This window comes from Grus americana, chromosome 5 (genome assembly GCF_028858705.1).
Source record: "Grus americana isolate bGruAme1 chromosome 5, bGruAme1.mat, whole genome shotgun sequence".
Taxonomy (NCBI): Eukaryota; Metazoa; Chordata; class Aves; order Gruiformes; family Gruidae; genus Grus; species Grus americana.
Genome location: NC_072856.1, coordinates 12,309,609 through 12,324,923, shown reverse-complemented (window position 1 = coordinate 12,324,923; position 15,315 = coordinate 12,309,609). Strand labels below are relative to the sequence as shown.

The window sequence follows — 15,315 nt, the reverse complement described above, 5'->3', positions numbered from 1 at the left end:
AATGTTTGCCCCCGTTTTTTCTTATAGAAGGAAGCATAATAAATGCATCAAGAAACTATGACTTTTACAAGAAAAAGAAAGGTCAGTACTCCATGTATTATGGGATTGCATGTGGGGGTAAAGGAATGTGGAAAACAATGCATGCCTAGTCTTCAACAGAATGTTGTTCCTTCAAGCATTTTTAGTATGAAGCATTAAAGTAGCAACAAGTAATTTAAATAATGAAGTCTAAATAGTTACTTTCTGGGCATGACCTTTTCAAATTAAGGTTCTGGTTCTGTAGTTATTTCTGAATCTGCTCAACTTCATCCATGCAAGCAACTCTACTAAACTTAGACAATTTATGTGCAGGAAGTTAATCACATACTTAAACACTACAGATGAAGACATTTTACAAACATAAAGCTTTCCAATGTCATCTGTGATTTTATTTCACATAGTGGCTATGACAGATTGATCATACCCTTTAAGAAGGCAGCCTACTTGCTTTGCCTCATCCTTAAAAGCATCCCAGGATTTTTTGGTTGCTTCTTTGTTTTGATTTGGGTGCTCTGCTATTGTTGGGGAGAGTGTTTCAAACAGGAGAGAAGTGAAAGGGGAGGTCTTTGTTTTTAACATAAAGTACTCTCCATCTCACATGTCTTATAACTTTGCCACTACAATTAGAACAAGCCTATTTCCAAATGCGGTGGGAGAGGGAATCATGCTATAATTAATGGAATAATAATACCAGTATAGAAAATCTGGGAGGGAGACCCTTAGCAGAATTTTCCAAGTTGCTGTATCTTTAAACATAGATATAATGATTTCTCTGAAAATTATATTTCTTTTAAAAAAAAAAATCCTATTCCAAGAGTTAGAATTTTGGAATGAACAAATACAGATTACACGCAATTGCCACTTCAAAGAATTACTTAGAGTAACAAACTTGAGTGTTGTTTGGTTTATGCATAGTCAAACAAATTAGGGGACATTCAACTGTTTAAAATACTGTTTATTAACAACATACATTCAAAGAATCTGTCTGAAATACCCAGTACAAACACACAGCAGTTGACAATCATTTCATTTTCAAATCAGTTTATATACTGATTTAAGATCTCTCCAGCAACAAATGTGATATTATCATAACAAAAAGTTACGTAATAGAAACCACTCTCTCTTTACCCACAAAACGATAGCAGATAACACCACTTTGCTTTCACCCAAGGAGACAGACATCTCGATTCTTTAAGAAAAGCAGCCATTCCTGAAGAGGCCGCCGAGTGCCACGGCGCTTCCCCAGGTGTTAGCTGCGGCACTTCTTTCACAGGGGATAAGCTGTAACCGCCAGTGAAAACAGGCAAATAGCCTCACTGCTTTCCGAGACCCCCTCTGTCTTTCTTTTCCTTTGAGGCCGCGGGTGTACGTGCCTCAGTTAACAGTACAGAGGTGGGGGAACGGCAGCCAGTGCCTCCGTTTTCTGAAGAGGCGGCTGGGGAAAGAGGCACGGCACAAACACGCCCAGCACCCAGCCGGCCTCCGCTGCCTGCCCAGCGGGAGCCGCCGCTTGGGCACCGGTTGTCGGTCGGGCCGGAGGACCGGTGCTGTGCACGTCCGTGGGCGACATTTTAACCTGCCCCCGCTTTCTCGAAGGAACCGCTGCCCATTTCCAACGGCTGGGGCGGCGGGGCAAGGCCTGCCCGGCTGCCGCCCGCCCGGCCCCGCGCCATGCCCCCCTCACGGCGGGGCCGTGTTAGCAGGGCTACCAGGTGGGCCGAGGCCGCGAGACGGAGGCGAGGCCGCCCCCCCAGGCGGAGGTGCCAGGGCCCGACCAGCCGCTAAGGAGCCCCTCCGCTTTCCCGCCGGCCCGCTCCGCCTCAGGAAAGAGGGATTAACCCTTCCCTCGCCCCTGCCGACCGCTGCGCCCCTTCGCGGGGGTGAGGCCAGCCCCGCTGCCCTCAGCCGCCCTCCTCCCCACGGCCGGACACGCGCCCCGTGTGCGCGGCAGTCTCCTCCTCCTGCGGCCCGACCGGAGGCGGGAGGGGGCCGGAGCCAGGCAGAAACGAGGGGAGGGGGGAAGAGGCCAGGCACCGCGGGGCAGCCCTGCGCGCAGCCACACCTACCTGTCTTCTCGTGGTCATAGCCCACCACGATGAAATAGTCGGCCAGCCTGGCCATGGCTGAGAGGAGCCCGCCTCAGGCCTCACCACCCCTGCTGCGGCGGCGGCTCCCAGGAGGTTCAGCATCCTCCCCTCCGCGCCCGCTGCAAGAGAAGCAGCACCACCTCAGCCATGTTGAAGGCGCGGGCGCGCTGTGCGCCTGCGCGCCGCTGAGACCGCTGCGCCGTGACCCCGCCGGGTTGGGCGTGGGCTGAGGGCTCCCGGCTCCCCGGCGGCACGCGGCTGAAGCGGCGCGGCCCCGTTGCCCCAGGCCGCTGGCTGTCGTCGGGGGTCACCAATGCAAACGCTATCGCCTCGCTTCGCAGCCCACCGCGGGTGGGGAGGGCCCTGGCGGGGGGGCACTCCCCGCCCGCCGTGGGCTTTGTCTCCTCGCAGCTTCCCTGCAAAGTACCCCCCCAGGGGGCAGGGGGTCCGGGACGCTTTCTCCCCTGAAAAAAACCCCAAAAACCGCAGCAAGTCCGACCGATCTGCACGCTCGGGAAAACTGGGGTGCCTGAGCGGGACTTCACCTCACGGCCCTCCGCGGGGACCTCTCCTGAGAGGAGCTGCCGGGGAGCGGCACCGTCCCCGCTCAGGCTGTGCGAAAATAAAACCCGGCGGCGAACTAACGCCATCTCCCCGAGCTCAGCCTCGGGAATCCAGACTTACGTTTCCAGGATGTTTCCTGTTTACGGTTTGTCCGGGATGTGCGGAACATGCTGCTGCGGGGGAAGTCGGCCCGTGCGGCTGCCGCGGCGCTAACGGCCCCAATGGCGCGGCTCGGCCGGACTCTGTGGTGGTGCCCGCCGACCGCCCGACAGGCAGCCGAGTGACGGGGAAGAGATTTCAGCCCCGGCCCTCCCTCACACCAGCAGCCGCGACCCCCGACGCTGTCCCCAGCGGGCGCGGCAGCAGCGCCCTGAGGAGACTGCCCTCCCCTGCGGTGCGCGGCTGCCCGATTCTGCCGGCTGCCGCGTCCTCCCGCCCGCTCTGGCCGATGTGGGTGCCCCCTTCCATGCAGGTCGCACAGCTTGGCAGTGGGAGCCTGCCAGTGGTGTTGACTGCTAACGGGGTCGACGGCCAGCAGTGCTTCGACGTAACCTTCCTTGCCTCCGACGTCCTGGTTTGGGCACACGCGGTGACTGCCAGGGCGCTGCTCCGCAAGGCAGCGGGGAGATTTCACGTTGCTATTTATAACGTACAGATGAGGCCAACACCATTTGGACTCACCCTCGGAAGCCTGGCAGGCTTGCCAGCAGTCGCAGAGATGGGTGTCTGACAGTAGAGCGCTTGGTTAAGTGGCAGAGTCTGCCAAAACATTCTGATAAGCTCCTATGTACGTCCTGTCTGACAGCACAGAGAGAACAAAGAACGCAAAGAACATCAGTTGTTCTACAGTGAGTAGCTGCAGCAGCTGTGGGTACCATGGTGCATGTGGAAATGCAGCAAATTCACTGGATTTGCTCCTGACAATCCACCATCATGAGCGACCCAGCAGACAGTCATTAGCAGTTTCACACTGACATTTCTGTTTCAAACATGCAATTGTTGCACCTCCAACTTAGCTGGGACATGCCAATGCAATGATAACCCAGAGGCAAATTGGTCGACAAGCTTTGACAATCAAGTACAGTGTTCTTCCTTGTGCCTTCTCATCAGAGGGCAGTGGCCAAAATCTCCTTGGAGTAATCAGCTTCGTGGCTTGACTGTTTTGAAATAGATGCCATGTAGAAAGATCTAAACTTAATAAGGTTGCTTCTTAACTTTAAAAGTAAAGAAAACCGTGTAATACATATATCAAAAAGACTGACTATACCTTTCAAGAAAGAGACACGCTCTGCGGGGTCAGTCACTTCCTATACTAGATAGGAGCTAGAAGAAGGAATACCTTTTGTGACTTATGCATAGGCATTTTGGTTCACGATCCTGTAGACTTTAATGAGTGAAATCCACAAAGCTGTTTTCAAAACACTGAGCTTTTTGATTAAAAGTATTTCTGAAGTAGCAACAAAGGAAATGCAAATCTTAATGAAGCCACACATTACCCCTGTGAGGTGGACAAGGATAAAGCTCATCACCATAACTCCTAGCAAGGGATACTGCAGTTGATCAACAGCACAAAGCCAAGACATGCAATAGTTTACAAAAGCAAGGGATAATGCAGGGAAAGTTTAGAGAGACTAAGAAATTACCTAATTTGGAGCTGAAATGGGACCTTAGGGTTATTGTACCTGCACTCATAAAAAGGTTCAATATGGAATAACAAATTGCAGTAGTTAAGTCTCACTGCTCTTTTAAGCCAGCACCTCTAGCAGGAGAATATCACCTAACACTTCTCCTGAGGTGTTAACAAATGCTGGATCAAGAGGAAGATGTTACTTATTGATTCCCCAGTACTACTAGCACCGACTTTACAGCCTTGCTCCTTCTTTCACCTAGACCAATATAACCAAAGCTTCATTAGTTTATAAAGCATGTCATAAGAAGTGGCATGGCTTAAGTACTCATGTTAACAGGAAGGGCACTGTTCATCTGGGTTTGAACACAGCTGTGTACCGGCATGGACAGCAAAGGGAGTCAGTCATCTGTAACTTACTTCCTTAACTTCCCTTAAGTATAGAGCAATCTTTTATAGGACAACTGAGGAAGTGGAGCAAACAGATTGTTTGCTCACCTAAAATCTAATGCAAAGCATACTGAACTTTCATCCAGACCACCAAAAACATAATTCCCTCTGTTGCAGCAGAGTAGCCTGGCTCCTCACAGGAGATGAGGGGGCTCATGGAGCAGCAGCTCTGGGTGGACACCAAGGCCTAAGTCTCCAGAATGACCCAGTAAGCAGCCACATATTTATCCCAGGAGAAGAACTGTGGGGCTGCAGCCTCTCCAGGAGATTGAAAGCACACCAGGGACAATGTTGCCACACTCAGATTGTGTGCTTAGCACCAAAAAGATGTGAAGGTTCACAATACCTTCTACTGTTAACCCCTCCTTCAGAAAATATAAAGGTCACACTGCCTGCAGTCCCTTAATCCAGTGTCACCCCATGCCAGAACAGGGAAGCGGCCATGACCCTGACCAGGTTTTGCCCTACCAATATGCATCCGACCCTCATTTAGGAAGCTTTTTTGGGTGTACTTAAACCTATCAGATGTAAAGCTTACCAAAAGCACCTCCAATGGGACCACCAAAAATGAAATCACCCCTTGTCACTGTGCCCTTGGCACAGACAAAGCTGGCTGAGTGCATGCACTAGCAGCAAGGCCTTTCTGTGTGGGGCTTGACTGAGGTTTTACATCCTTCATGGGGTGTCATTCTTCTGTTAGTATTTTTCTGCTGATTTCATACAGCCTGAAAAATAATCAAGTATATTCATACTCATGGCATATGAATTCAGTAGAATTTGTTTAAACCCAGAATGAAACACGCAAAGGCACTTCCACTGGCTTCAAGCAACAATTTTCACAACTACAGGCTGGGCAGGGAATGGATTGAAAGCAGCCCCGAGGAGAAGGATTTGGGGGTATTGATTGATGAGAAGCTCAACATGAGCCAGCAGTGTGCGCTTGCAGCCCAGAAAGCCAACCGTGTCCTGGGCTGCATCAAAAGAAGTGTGACCAACAGGTCAAGGGACGTGATCCTGCCCCTCTACTCGGCTCTTGTGAGACCCCACCTGGAGTACTGCATCCAGCTCTGGGGGTCCCAGTACAAGAAAGATATGGAGCTGTTGGAGCAAGTCCAGAGGAGGGCCACGAAGCTGACCAGAGGGCTGGAGCACCTCTCCTATGAGGACAGGCTGATTGTTCAGCCTGGAGAAGAGGCGGCTCCAGGGAGATCTAATTGCGGCTTACCAGTACCTGAAGGGGGCCTACAGGAAACATGATGAGGGACTGTTTATCAGGGAGTGTAGTGACAGGACAAGGGGTAATGGGTTCAAGCTGAAGGAGGGTCAATTTAGACTAGATGTTAGAAAGAACTTCTTTGCTGTTAGAGTGGTGAGGTACTGGAACAGGTTGCCCAGAGAGGTTGTGGAGGCCCCATCCCTGGAAGTGTTCAAGGCCAGGTTGGATGGGGCTTGGACCATAGCGTGGTGTAGTGGTGGGTGTCCCTGCCCGTGGCAGGGGGGTTGGAACTAGATGATCTTTGAGGTCGCTTCCAACCCTAACCATTCTATGATTCTATGAATTTTCTTGTGTAATCAGCACAGAGTATTTGCCTCAAACTGATTCCCCATTGATGCCTACAGATTCTAGACCTTTGCTTTTGGAATAAAACTCAGCCTGAATAAAATGCTATACAAACAGCAACTAATCTTCACAATCTGCCAGAGCAGATACATATTGTAAAGTCTTTTGTACATATGGCAACATTGAGAGGTTAAATGACACATCCAAGATAATCAGTAAACAAGTACAAGAGCTGGATGTTCCTCCAGGCCAACTTCCCTGCAATGGATGAGGCAGCATCCAGAGGAAACCATGCACTTCAGAGGAGAGCCCAGTCTTGCTGAACTGCATGGCATTGCCTCAGAACAATAGTTTGTGAATTATATTTCCATGGAACATTCTGTGTAACTTCTTTCAAAATGGAAATAACTCACTATTTATTAAACATTTTTTTAAAAGGGGCCACTGTTACCTCATAGTACAAATTCAGTGACTATTGCTCATTTCCAAACTGCATGAGAATGCAACTGCTTTGGAAGAGCAAAATGAGCATCTGAACAAAGAACATGATGTTTTGTGTTACATTTGAACCAGCTTTACCTGCTGAAGCCCATTCACAGGTCACGTCAGCAACAAACTGATCATTTATGTGCCGAACTTTACCACCTCATGAATTAGAATGAGCTAATTTTGTATCACTAAAATGACAGTTGTAGTCAGTATGGTACTCACATGTGAGTTGTGTTACTACTATTGTTACTATTCCTAACCAACACAGGATTCTTTCTGCATTGTTTGCCTAAGAGTATACAAAATGCACTTCCCGTTTAGCCAGGGATTTTCCAGCATTTGGGGAAGTGTGTGATTTTTTTACTGGAACAGGAGACTTAATTTGAATGAAAGCAATGTTCATCACACCAAATCCTGCCTTCTCATTCAGAAAAGTTAGATTCAGTTTCAACTTCTGCTGATCAAGGAAATACTTGAACTCAGTCGAGCCTGAGCTGCCTTACGAGGTCTCTAAAATCCACTTATTGTGGTCTGATGCAGTTGTGCAGCTCTGGTCATGATACAGTCCCACTCTAGACCACCTATTTTCCCATTTCTTCCTCTCTGAGTTTACACCTCAAGCCTCTCGCTCTGTGCATTTCTGCTCCGGAGCACGGTCCGTGGGGAGGACAGCAGGACTGCGGCTCCGCGAAGCTGCCCGAGCCAGCGGGCGGAAGGGACGAGGGAGAGCCCGGAGCTGGCCGGCTCCTACTGCGCTCCCCGCCTGGGGCAGCCGCCGCGCTGCCCTGATGGCTCTCGGCGCCCCCAGAGCCGCCGCCGCGTCCCGTGCTCTAGTCGGGCAGGTGCGGAGAGGAGGGGACCTGGGCTTACCCCGGCGGCCGGCTCACGGACGGGGAAACTGCCTCGCCCCGAGCGAGCCACGCCGGGAGCTCGAGGAGGAAAGGCGGGCTGGCGTGAGGATGCGAAGGGGAAGAGCTGCAGCGTGTGCTGACCCTCCCTGCCGACGGGTACCGGCGGAGAGAGTGTGAGGGACGGATGGACGGCAGCCGAACGGGGTGGTGGCTCCCGGGCCAGCCAGTTCCCGTACAGGTAGATGCCAGAGACAGAAGCCTCCAAATGCCTGGATGCTGTTGGCAAGGGAGGGAGGGAGCACCTTAGACCGAGTCAGCCGTGCACAGGAAAGTTTCAGTCATCCCTTTGCACATACCTCTCCAGGGTGTTATATACCGCGGTTATCTAGAAAGGCAGAGTCACGAGTACATACTCACCTGATTTTTGAAACACTTTGCTTAGGGCAAGATGTGAGAGAAACATCTCGCACGCGGCAGTTCATTCCTTCCTCCCCAGTATCTCTCGCTGGGAAGGGGACCCTGGCGCCTCAGGGCGCAAGTCTCCTGGGGCATTTCCCTCGATTCCGCTGAATTTGCATTGCAATAAGTAAGTACAGAAACAATCCATCTGGTGCTGGGCTTCCAGCACCCCCTGCGAAGCCGGACCTCTGCATTTCTGAAGCGTCACAGAGCAAAGATGTTAAAGACTGTAAAAAAAAAAAAAAAAAAAAAAAAAAAAAGGTGGGCAGACTAAGGTTTTGCTGCTGGCCAGCCGGGAGAATGCTGTTAGATACCTTGATCCTGAAAACGTTTATGCACTGGTTTAGCTTTATAACCGGGCAAGTAAGGGTACTCCCGCATATAAAGGTTTGAGGATTGGGGATAAAACGACACGGGGCAAGTCTTCCCCGGCGTTCATAACCCCAAGCGTTTCAGTGATCCTGTGTTTGCCCCAAAGCGATGCCTTTCTTTTGTTCAAAGGTGCAGAAGTGCATTCTGACCTTCATCTTCCAAAACCATTTAAATTGTGATTTATTTGAATCGATCAAGTAAATCAAATACATTTTATTAGATTTTAAAAATGCACCCAAGCTGAGTCATAAATATTAATGATGTCTGATTTGTCACCTCCTTACTTATGTAAAGAAGGCTGGCATTCATTACAGTTACTCATTATAATTCACGTTGTCCAAATATGGGTTTATTTTTGGAACGTTGGTATTTGATGGATTTGCATGGATTTTGAAATTGATTGAGTCTAGTCCCCACTCCCTGTTTCCACCCACCTGGATTTAAGATGCCTAGAATGAGAAATTATGCTACAGACCGTGTAAACATAATTATATATCGGCAGTTAAAAAGTATGTCCCCAGTAAGACACACTGAGGGGCTCATCAGATTTTGCAAGTCATGCCATGACTCGGTATCCACACCTAAAAGCTGTCGTTATAATTAACAAAATACCAAGGGGGGTGTTTAAGATAATTTTCAATAATCCTCTTATTTTTACCGTAGCATGGGTTGCTCCCAATCCACGCTGGAATGATTAAGTGCTTCGGATGTGGGAAGAGGGATATCGAAGAAATCGCCTGGCCACGTGAAGGTCCACCCACTCTGCGCTGCATATAATAAGGGAGCGGTGGAGCGCAGCTCGGCAGTGGTTACTTCAGACGCACAAAGAAGGAGTTCTCGCTCCTCAGGAAACCCTGCAAGTTCGGATCGCTACTACAAGAATATTTGTCTCAGTGGATTATCCTCACTGTCAGGTAAGGACGATTTTTTTTCCTCCCTCAACAACAACAGAAAAAAAAAAGATGCAGGGGAGGTGGAGAGAAAGTAAAAATCTACTAAATCTGGACTGTTCTGAAGAGCTTGGAGTTATGCTGCAGAGCCTTGCACTGGCTCTTGGCGTCAGCTGCAGTTTACAACATAAGATCCAGAGCTAGCTGGTTCTGCGTGTGAAGTAGGAAGATGAGCTATCAGGGGATAAACTTCCAGGCAGCAAAACACTTGCTGGAGTTTAGAAACGATGCGTCCGATAGCCAGCTCTCTCTAATCTCATGGGTTTGCTAAATCCTAGTGAAAGCCGCTGGGGGTATTCTGGAAATCCTGCTGGTTTTCAGCCGCCTCTGCAAGTAAAACTCTCGACAAAACGTAAACTTTGGAGGCTCTGTTATTTACTCTGTGATAAGTTGCTGAGCAAATATTAGCTTCTGGTTCATATCGCACACAAAGTCCCCCGTAGCCTGGGGGCTCTCTGAGGGAAGGAGCTCTCTGGAATCACCAGAAAGGACAGACCTTACTTGACTTTTATTAGCAACCACGCTTACAGTTCTTCTCTTTTCCCTCCACCAGGAGCCCTGCCAGAATGAAACTAGTTCACGTAGCCCTGCTATATCTCGGCTCTGTGACCTTCTTCGGGGTGGATGCTGCAAGTGTGGACGTAGCGACAGAGTTCAAAAGAAAGTGAGTATCGGAGCGCGCCCTCCTGCCAGCGCCCAGCCCCACTCGTGGAGCTGCGGAGCCTCCGCGCCCCGCGCCGGGCTCCGGCCGTGATCAGAGGGATTCGATTCCCTGCGGGAATTGCACAGCTCCTAAAAGGCCTCATGCCCTTTCAGGAAACATAAAAAAAAAAAAAAATTCTTGGCGCTGGCAAAGATTTTGCCCCTCGAATCTATTTGGTTTGGCTCCCTCCCTGCAGGCTTGCGCTAACAGGCTGTCCTCTTCCCTTGCGCTCCTTTCAGATGGACGAAATGGGCACTGAGCCGAGCCAAACGGGACGTGAAGCCTTCGGGCGCGCTCCGAGGGCTGGGGGCAGCCGCCGACGTGCAGCCGCTCATACGGACCCAGGACGTGAAGGAGGATCTCCGAGTCTCGCATCCCAGGTAAATTCCAGCCCCTTCTGGGCTCGGGCACTTGCTCGAGGCAGTGGAAAGTTTGAGGGTCCCCTCGTTTCCGGGTGTTTAGGCTTACTCTCGCTATAGATCCCCCAAGCCCCGGAGACAGGTCCTGCCCGGGCTGCACATCGCGCTGAAAGCAGCCTCCCGCCTCCCTTTCCCCGCGCTCTTCAGCTGGCGGGAGATAGCAGCGCCTTTACTGTGAAAGTCAAATATAAATAGTAACTTGAGCTCTGGATCCACAGATAAAGTAACAGCCATAAAACGGCGGGGCCTCTTCTCCCATCGGCAGCAAGCTCTGCTCTGCGACTAGATCGCCCCTCTCCCGCCGCTCGGCGGAGAGCAGAGCCGGGGGGGGCTGGTGGGGGGTGGTGGGGAGTTTTGCACCGTCGGGACGGGCCCGCCTCCAGCCTGGGGGCTCCCTGCCCTCCCCGCCCCGGGCCCACCGGGTCCCCTTCTTCGGGGCCCCACTGCGTTTTTCTCATGCCCGCTCTCTCTCTTCCTGCTTCGCAGCAGTCGGGAGGATGCTCACATCCGCGTCAAGCGCTACCGCCAGAGCATTAACAGCTTCCCCCACTTCCAAGCCATCCGCACGGGGTGCCGGTTCGGGACGTGCACGGTGCAGAAGCTGGCCCACCAGATCTACCAGCTGACCGACAAGGATAAGGACGACGCCGCCCCCGCCAGCAAGATCAGCCCCCAGGGCTACGGCCGCAGGCGGCGCTCCTTGCCCGAGCCCCGCAGCCCGCCTCGCTCCCCCCGGGCCGGGCGGCGCACCCGGACGCGGCGGGCGCAGCCCCTCGCCTCCATCCTCGGGGTCTGAGCGCCGCACGACCCGGCCGAAGCCGACTCGGATGGATTGACTGTGACACGGACGCTCCGGAGGTCCGCGGCTGCTCGGGAGCCGCCGCTCGAATTCGTGGAGAAGCGCCTGTCCGGGCGGGACCCCGGCGCGCCCTCCCTGGGCCGGGGGCGGTGGAGCGGCGGGCCGCGCCGCCAGGGCCTGGCAGGGCGAGGGGCGGCCGGTCCTGCGGCCCCCGCCTGGCGCGGAGAGACGGCGCGGGGAACCTGTGAAGGCCGCGTCCCGCTGGGGACGCGCAGGGGCTGCTCCCCCCGCTCGCCGCAGCGGCGGGGCGGTCACTGACTCTTTACCCTCCCCGGGCGAGGCACCGCCGGTTCCCGCGCCCGCCGCCGCCTGGGACTGGAAGGCGCCCGGACCGCGGCCGCCAGAGGCGCCGCTGCCCCGCCGTTGCACCCGGGGGGCCGGGCCTTCCTTGCCGGCTAGCTGCGCCCAGAGCTGCCCCGGCCCCGTCTGCCCCAAGGAGGGGTTGCTCAGGGGAGCCCTGCGACCGGGGGAGGACACTCCGGTGGGCGCCGGCCGCTGCGCGGCACCCCCGGACCCGGGGGCAGCGGCCCCGGCCTCGCCCTCTGTCCCCATGCGTTTGAGGGTGCGCGTTCAGCCCTCGGCAAGGACAGGTCGCCCACATCTGCTCTACCCTCTGCGTTATCTGCACCCGGCAGGGAATCGGACACTCACTAGTCCCTGCGGGGACTGCGATATACTTGAACGTCACAGAGAGGAAAAGTGCAATTGTACGTGGTTTTTGTTAATTATAAGTGCGGTGTGTGTGTATCATGAGATACGTATCGATATTTAAGATTGTCCTGTGTCATGTCCTGTTTGTATCTTTTTTTTGGAAAATATATTTTATTTTTATACGTTTTATATATATATATATTGCATAAGGGCATTTTAAAACATTGTATCCCCTCTATTTTTCATATCGTGAATGTCAAATGCTAAACTCTTTTTCCATACCTTTTTTTATCTTGCATTCCAGACTGGTGAAAGATGTAGAGAATGTATCAGCTGTTCTCCATGGGTAATATGTGAAATAAAATAAACACTATTACATAAAACAGTTCTGTTACGTTGTCCTTAGTGGGGGCAGGTGGTCAAGATGAATGATTTCTTACTGTGTTTAGTTCTACCCTTATTAACCTAGCATGGCAGTTCTGTGACACACTGAAACTCCTCAGTCACAGACTTTGTTAGCAGCCACCTTGTCTAGTCAAATCAAGTAAACTCAAAAGCGAGCATGCATCTCACAATCCCAGGGCAGATCTGTTTAGAGGGCTCTAAGGCCTTTCCTACCCACATGTTTCAGCCAGGGCTGAAACGTGTCACAGCTTGGATTGATCGTGCAAGTTTATTTTTTGCCCTAATTAATCAGAGAAACAACTGCACACTTCAACATTGCACAACAAAGTAACAGATTTATTGAGGGAGCACGTTCCAAAAATGGTCATGGCAGCTTTCAAGGTTATTTATGTTGAAGGATTTCCTGGGCCACAGTTCAGGTTAAAGTTAAATGGTGACCGGTTCAGTGCGGGCAGAACATCTTGGATAAAAGCTTAGCATTAGGGATTTTGTTGTTTTGTTCTCTCTCTCTTTTTTTTTTTTTTATTCTCTTTTTTTTTTTTATTCTCTTTTTTTTTTAAAACAAATTCCAACCACAGAGCAGAAAACAAATGTGAAACTGAACCTCATTAATGCGCCAACAGCACCATCTATTGGTGTCTACCCTTTGCACTCCAAGAAAACAAACCTATAAACAAGGGTATTTGAATAACATCTTGGGTAAAACATACAGTTTCCCCTATTTTAACGTCTCTCTGAACATAGTTCTTCCCCAGGAGAGGACTGGGGAACAGCAACATTAAATGCTGCTAGAATAAATGAAGTGGGAATATTTTTTTACTTAACACTAAATGCCTAAGGAACATATATTTACAAGAAAAATATCAAAAGAACTGGCAATGATGCCTTTCCAGGAATACTGCTGCAAAAAAGCTTGGGTAGGAACCCAGTTGACCAGATACCTGGCATATATTCATAATGATTTTTCTCCCCAAAGTTTTGAAGTTCTGCTCAGAATTGCCTATTTTAAGTTATTTTCCTAAACACTTTCAACTAAGAATTTTGGAATCTTAAGAGGTGGGTTTTCCACTTGAAATGTTCTTTTTTAAAAAAATGCATATAGATTGACACTTGTCAGTTTTAATTACGATCTGTTTGTTAATGGCTGGAAGAGAATTTGCCTCTCTACTGCTGATGGCCTTTGTGATCCAGATTTTGTAAGATGTAAGGGGTGACAGGAAATACATGATCTTCAGCGCAAATTATAGCAGCCAGCTAAGAAACAAGCAAGCAGCTATTCTCACATCATGAAAGATCTTGAAATTAGAATAGTTACTGCTTAGAAGTTTTGGGGTGCTTGCAGTGGAAAATTACAATGTGTAGGTGAAAGTGTGATCCCACTTAAGTACATAGCATAACCAAAATGACTTCAACAGAACCATAAAATTGAATAGCGACAATGTTTTACTTATGGGTTACACAGCTAGCATCTTTGTCATCTAAACTTGGGACATAAGGCTGGATTGGGCTATAGAGTGGTTAAATATGTACTTGCCAACTAGCTACTTTTGTTTGTATTGATCTTTTTCTTCATTTACTGCCAAAGTCCAGTCCCCAGTTAAAATACCATTTTTTCCCTCCTTTCCCTTTCACTCATAGAAAACACTTCACTCAAAGCTGAAAGATCCTTGGACTAACCAGACAGGGCTAAAACCAGCAAGCTGGTGCTGGATGGCATAATTCTGACCTTACTAAGTGCGATTTCTGTTTGGAAGGATCAAGAGCACCACCTGCCGTGCTTGCAGGGAGAAGCAAAACTCCATAGTTGCAATAAACAGCAACTAAGGAAAATAATTTTTTTGTTATTATTTTTAATACCCTCCATCCCCCTGAAATCTTGGAAACCATGTCTTTTAAAGCATAAAGACCAAGCTCTTCCTCTTGCAGGAGACATTACTGAAGATTACTTTACTGAAGACTTACATTACTTTGGCTAAGCATCTTTTCACTACGAACATCCCACAAATCAAAATGTTGGGCATTAACCTTTAAATAGTAGTTGAAATCCATACATGAACTAGATTAAAATCTCTGAGGAGTGTGAGGATTTTGAAACCCCTGAGGTTTCAGGGAGAACAAGACTGTGAAACTCTATCAGCCCATGAAAGCAAGCTTCCTCTTAAAGTCCTAGAAGTTCAAGACGAGCTGTGTGCTTAGGTCAAGACCAGCTTATGCTCTAATGTGACAGACGAGAAGTGGAAGATGTCATCAAATGCCTCCAAATTCAGAAGCATCTGTTTACACTACACCTTAGTTAAAATATTCATTTCTAAGAACAGTCTGGTGCCCCACTGGCCAGCATTTCAAAGGCTGCTTAAAACATAAGTTCAGCTCAAACAAAGGTCTAAACTAAAATTAAGCTTTGCAATGGTAAATATGTATTGGAGCAGGAATTTATCCTTGTCCACCAGTCTGTTCAAGAGTGGAAGCCAAAGGAGTGGTCACCATTCTCAGCAGAGCCTCCACAGTGAAGTGTCAGGAGAGTTCATGGAATATTTTTTATGAGTTATTATTTTGTTTTGTACCTACCCTAGAGACATCCTATGGCAAAGAAAAAGTACTTCACTATAGACAATTTTTTATTACCAAAACAGATTCCAAAGGCTATTTTTATCTCAGAAAGATTTTTGTGGCTCCATTATTAGTGCTAATGGTGGCAAGGGACCTAGAATGCTGATATACAAGCACTTTCCCATAAAGTCCTAGTGCAGGTCCCCTAACCTGGAAGAGGGAAACAAGTAACTATTTTTCCTTCTCCACCTGGTACCACAAAACTTACTTTAAGCAGCC

At 49.7% G+C, this 15,315-nt stretch overlaps 2 protein-coding genes across 7 annotated transcripts in view; one reads left to right on the top strand and one right to left on the bottom strand.

The window, feature by feature from the left end:
• The window catches only part of SBF2 (SET binding factor 2), a 268,358-nt gene extending 265,260 nt beyond the window's left edge, over positions 1–3,098 (bottom strand). For 2 of the 6 annotated variants that reach the window (XM_054826392.1, XM_054826394.1), the window contains exon 1: positions 2,106–2,464. In XM_054826392.1, coding sequence (XP_054682367.1) covers positions 2,106–2,160 — 55 coding nt within the window. In that variant the 5' untranslated portion in view covers positions 2,161–2,464. Of the gene's footprint in view, positions 1–2,105; positions 2,467–2,810 lie in introns of those variants that run through there. The other 4 variants (XM_054826388.1, XM_054826389.1, XM_054826390.1 and 1 more) reach the window with 4 other exon arrangements.
• Positions 3,099–9,281: 6,183 nt separating this feature from the next.
• ADM (adrenomedullin) lies at positions 9,282–11,426 on the top strand. Its single transcript, XM_054828799.1, has 4 exons — positions 9,282–9,413; positions 10,003–10,113; positions 10,392–10,532; positions 11,058–11,426. Exons 2-4 carry the CDS (start codon positions 10,016–10,018, stop codon positions 11,365–11,367), a joined length of 549 nt encoding a protein of 182 aa, XP_054684774.1. The 5' UTR covers positions 9,282–9,413; positions 10,003–10,015; the 3' UTR covers positions 11,368–11,426.
• Positions 11,427–15,315: the final 3,889 nt, after the last annotated feature.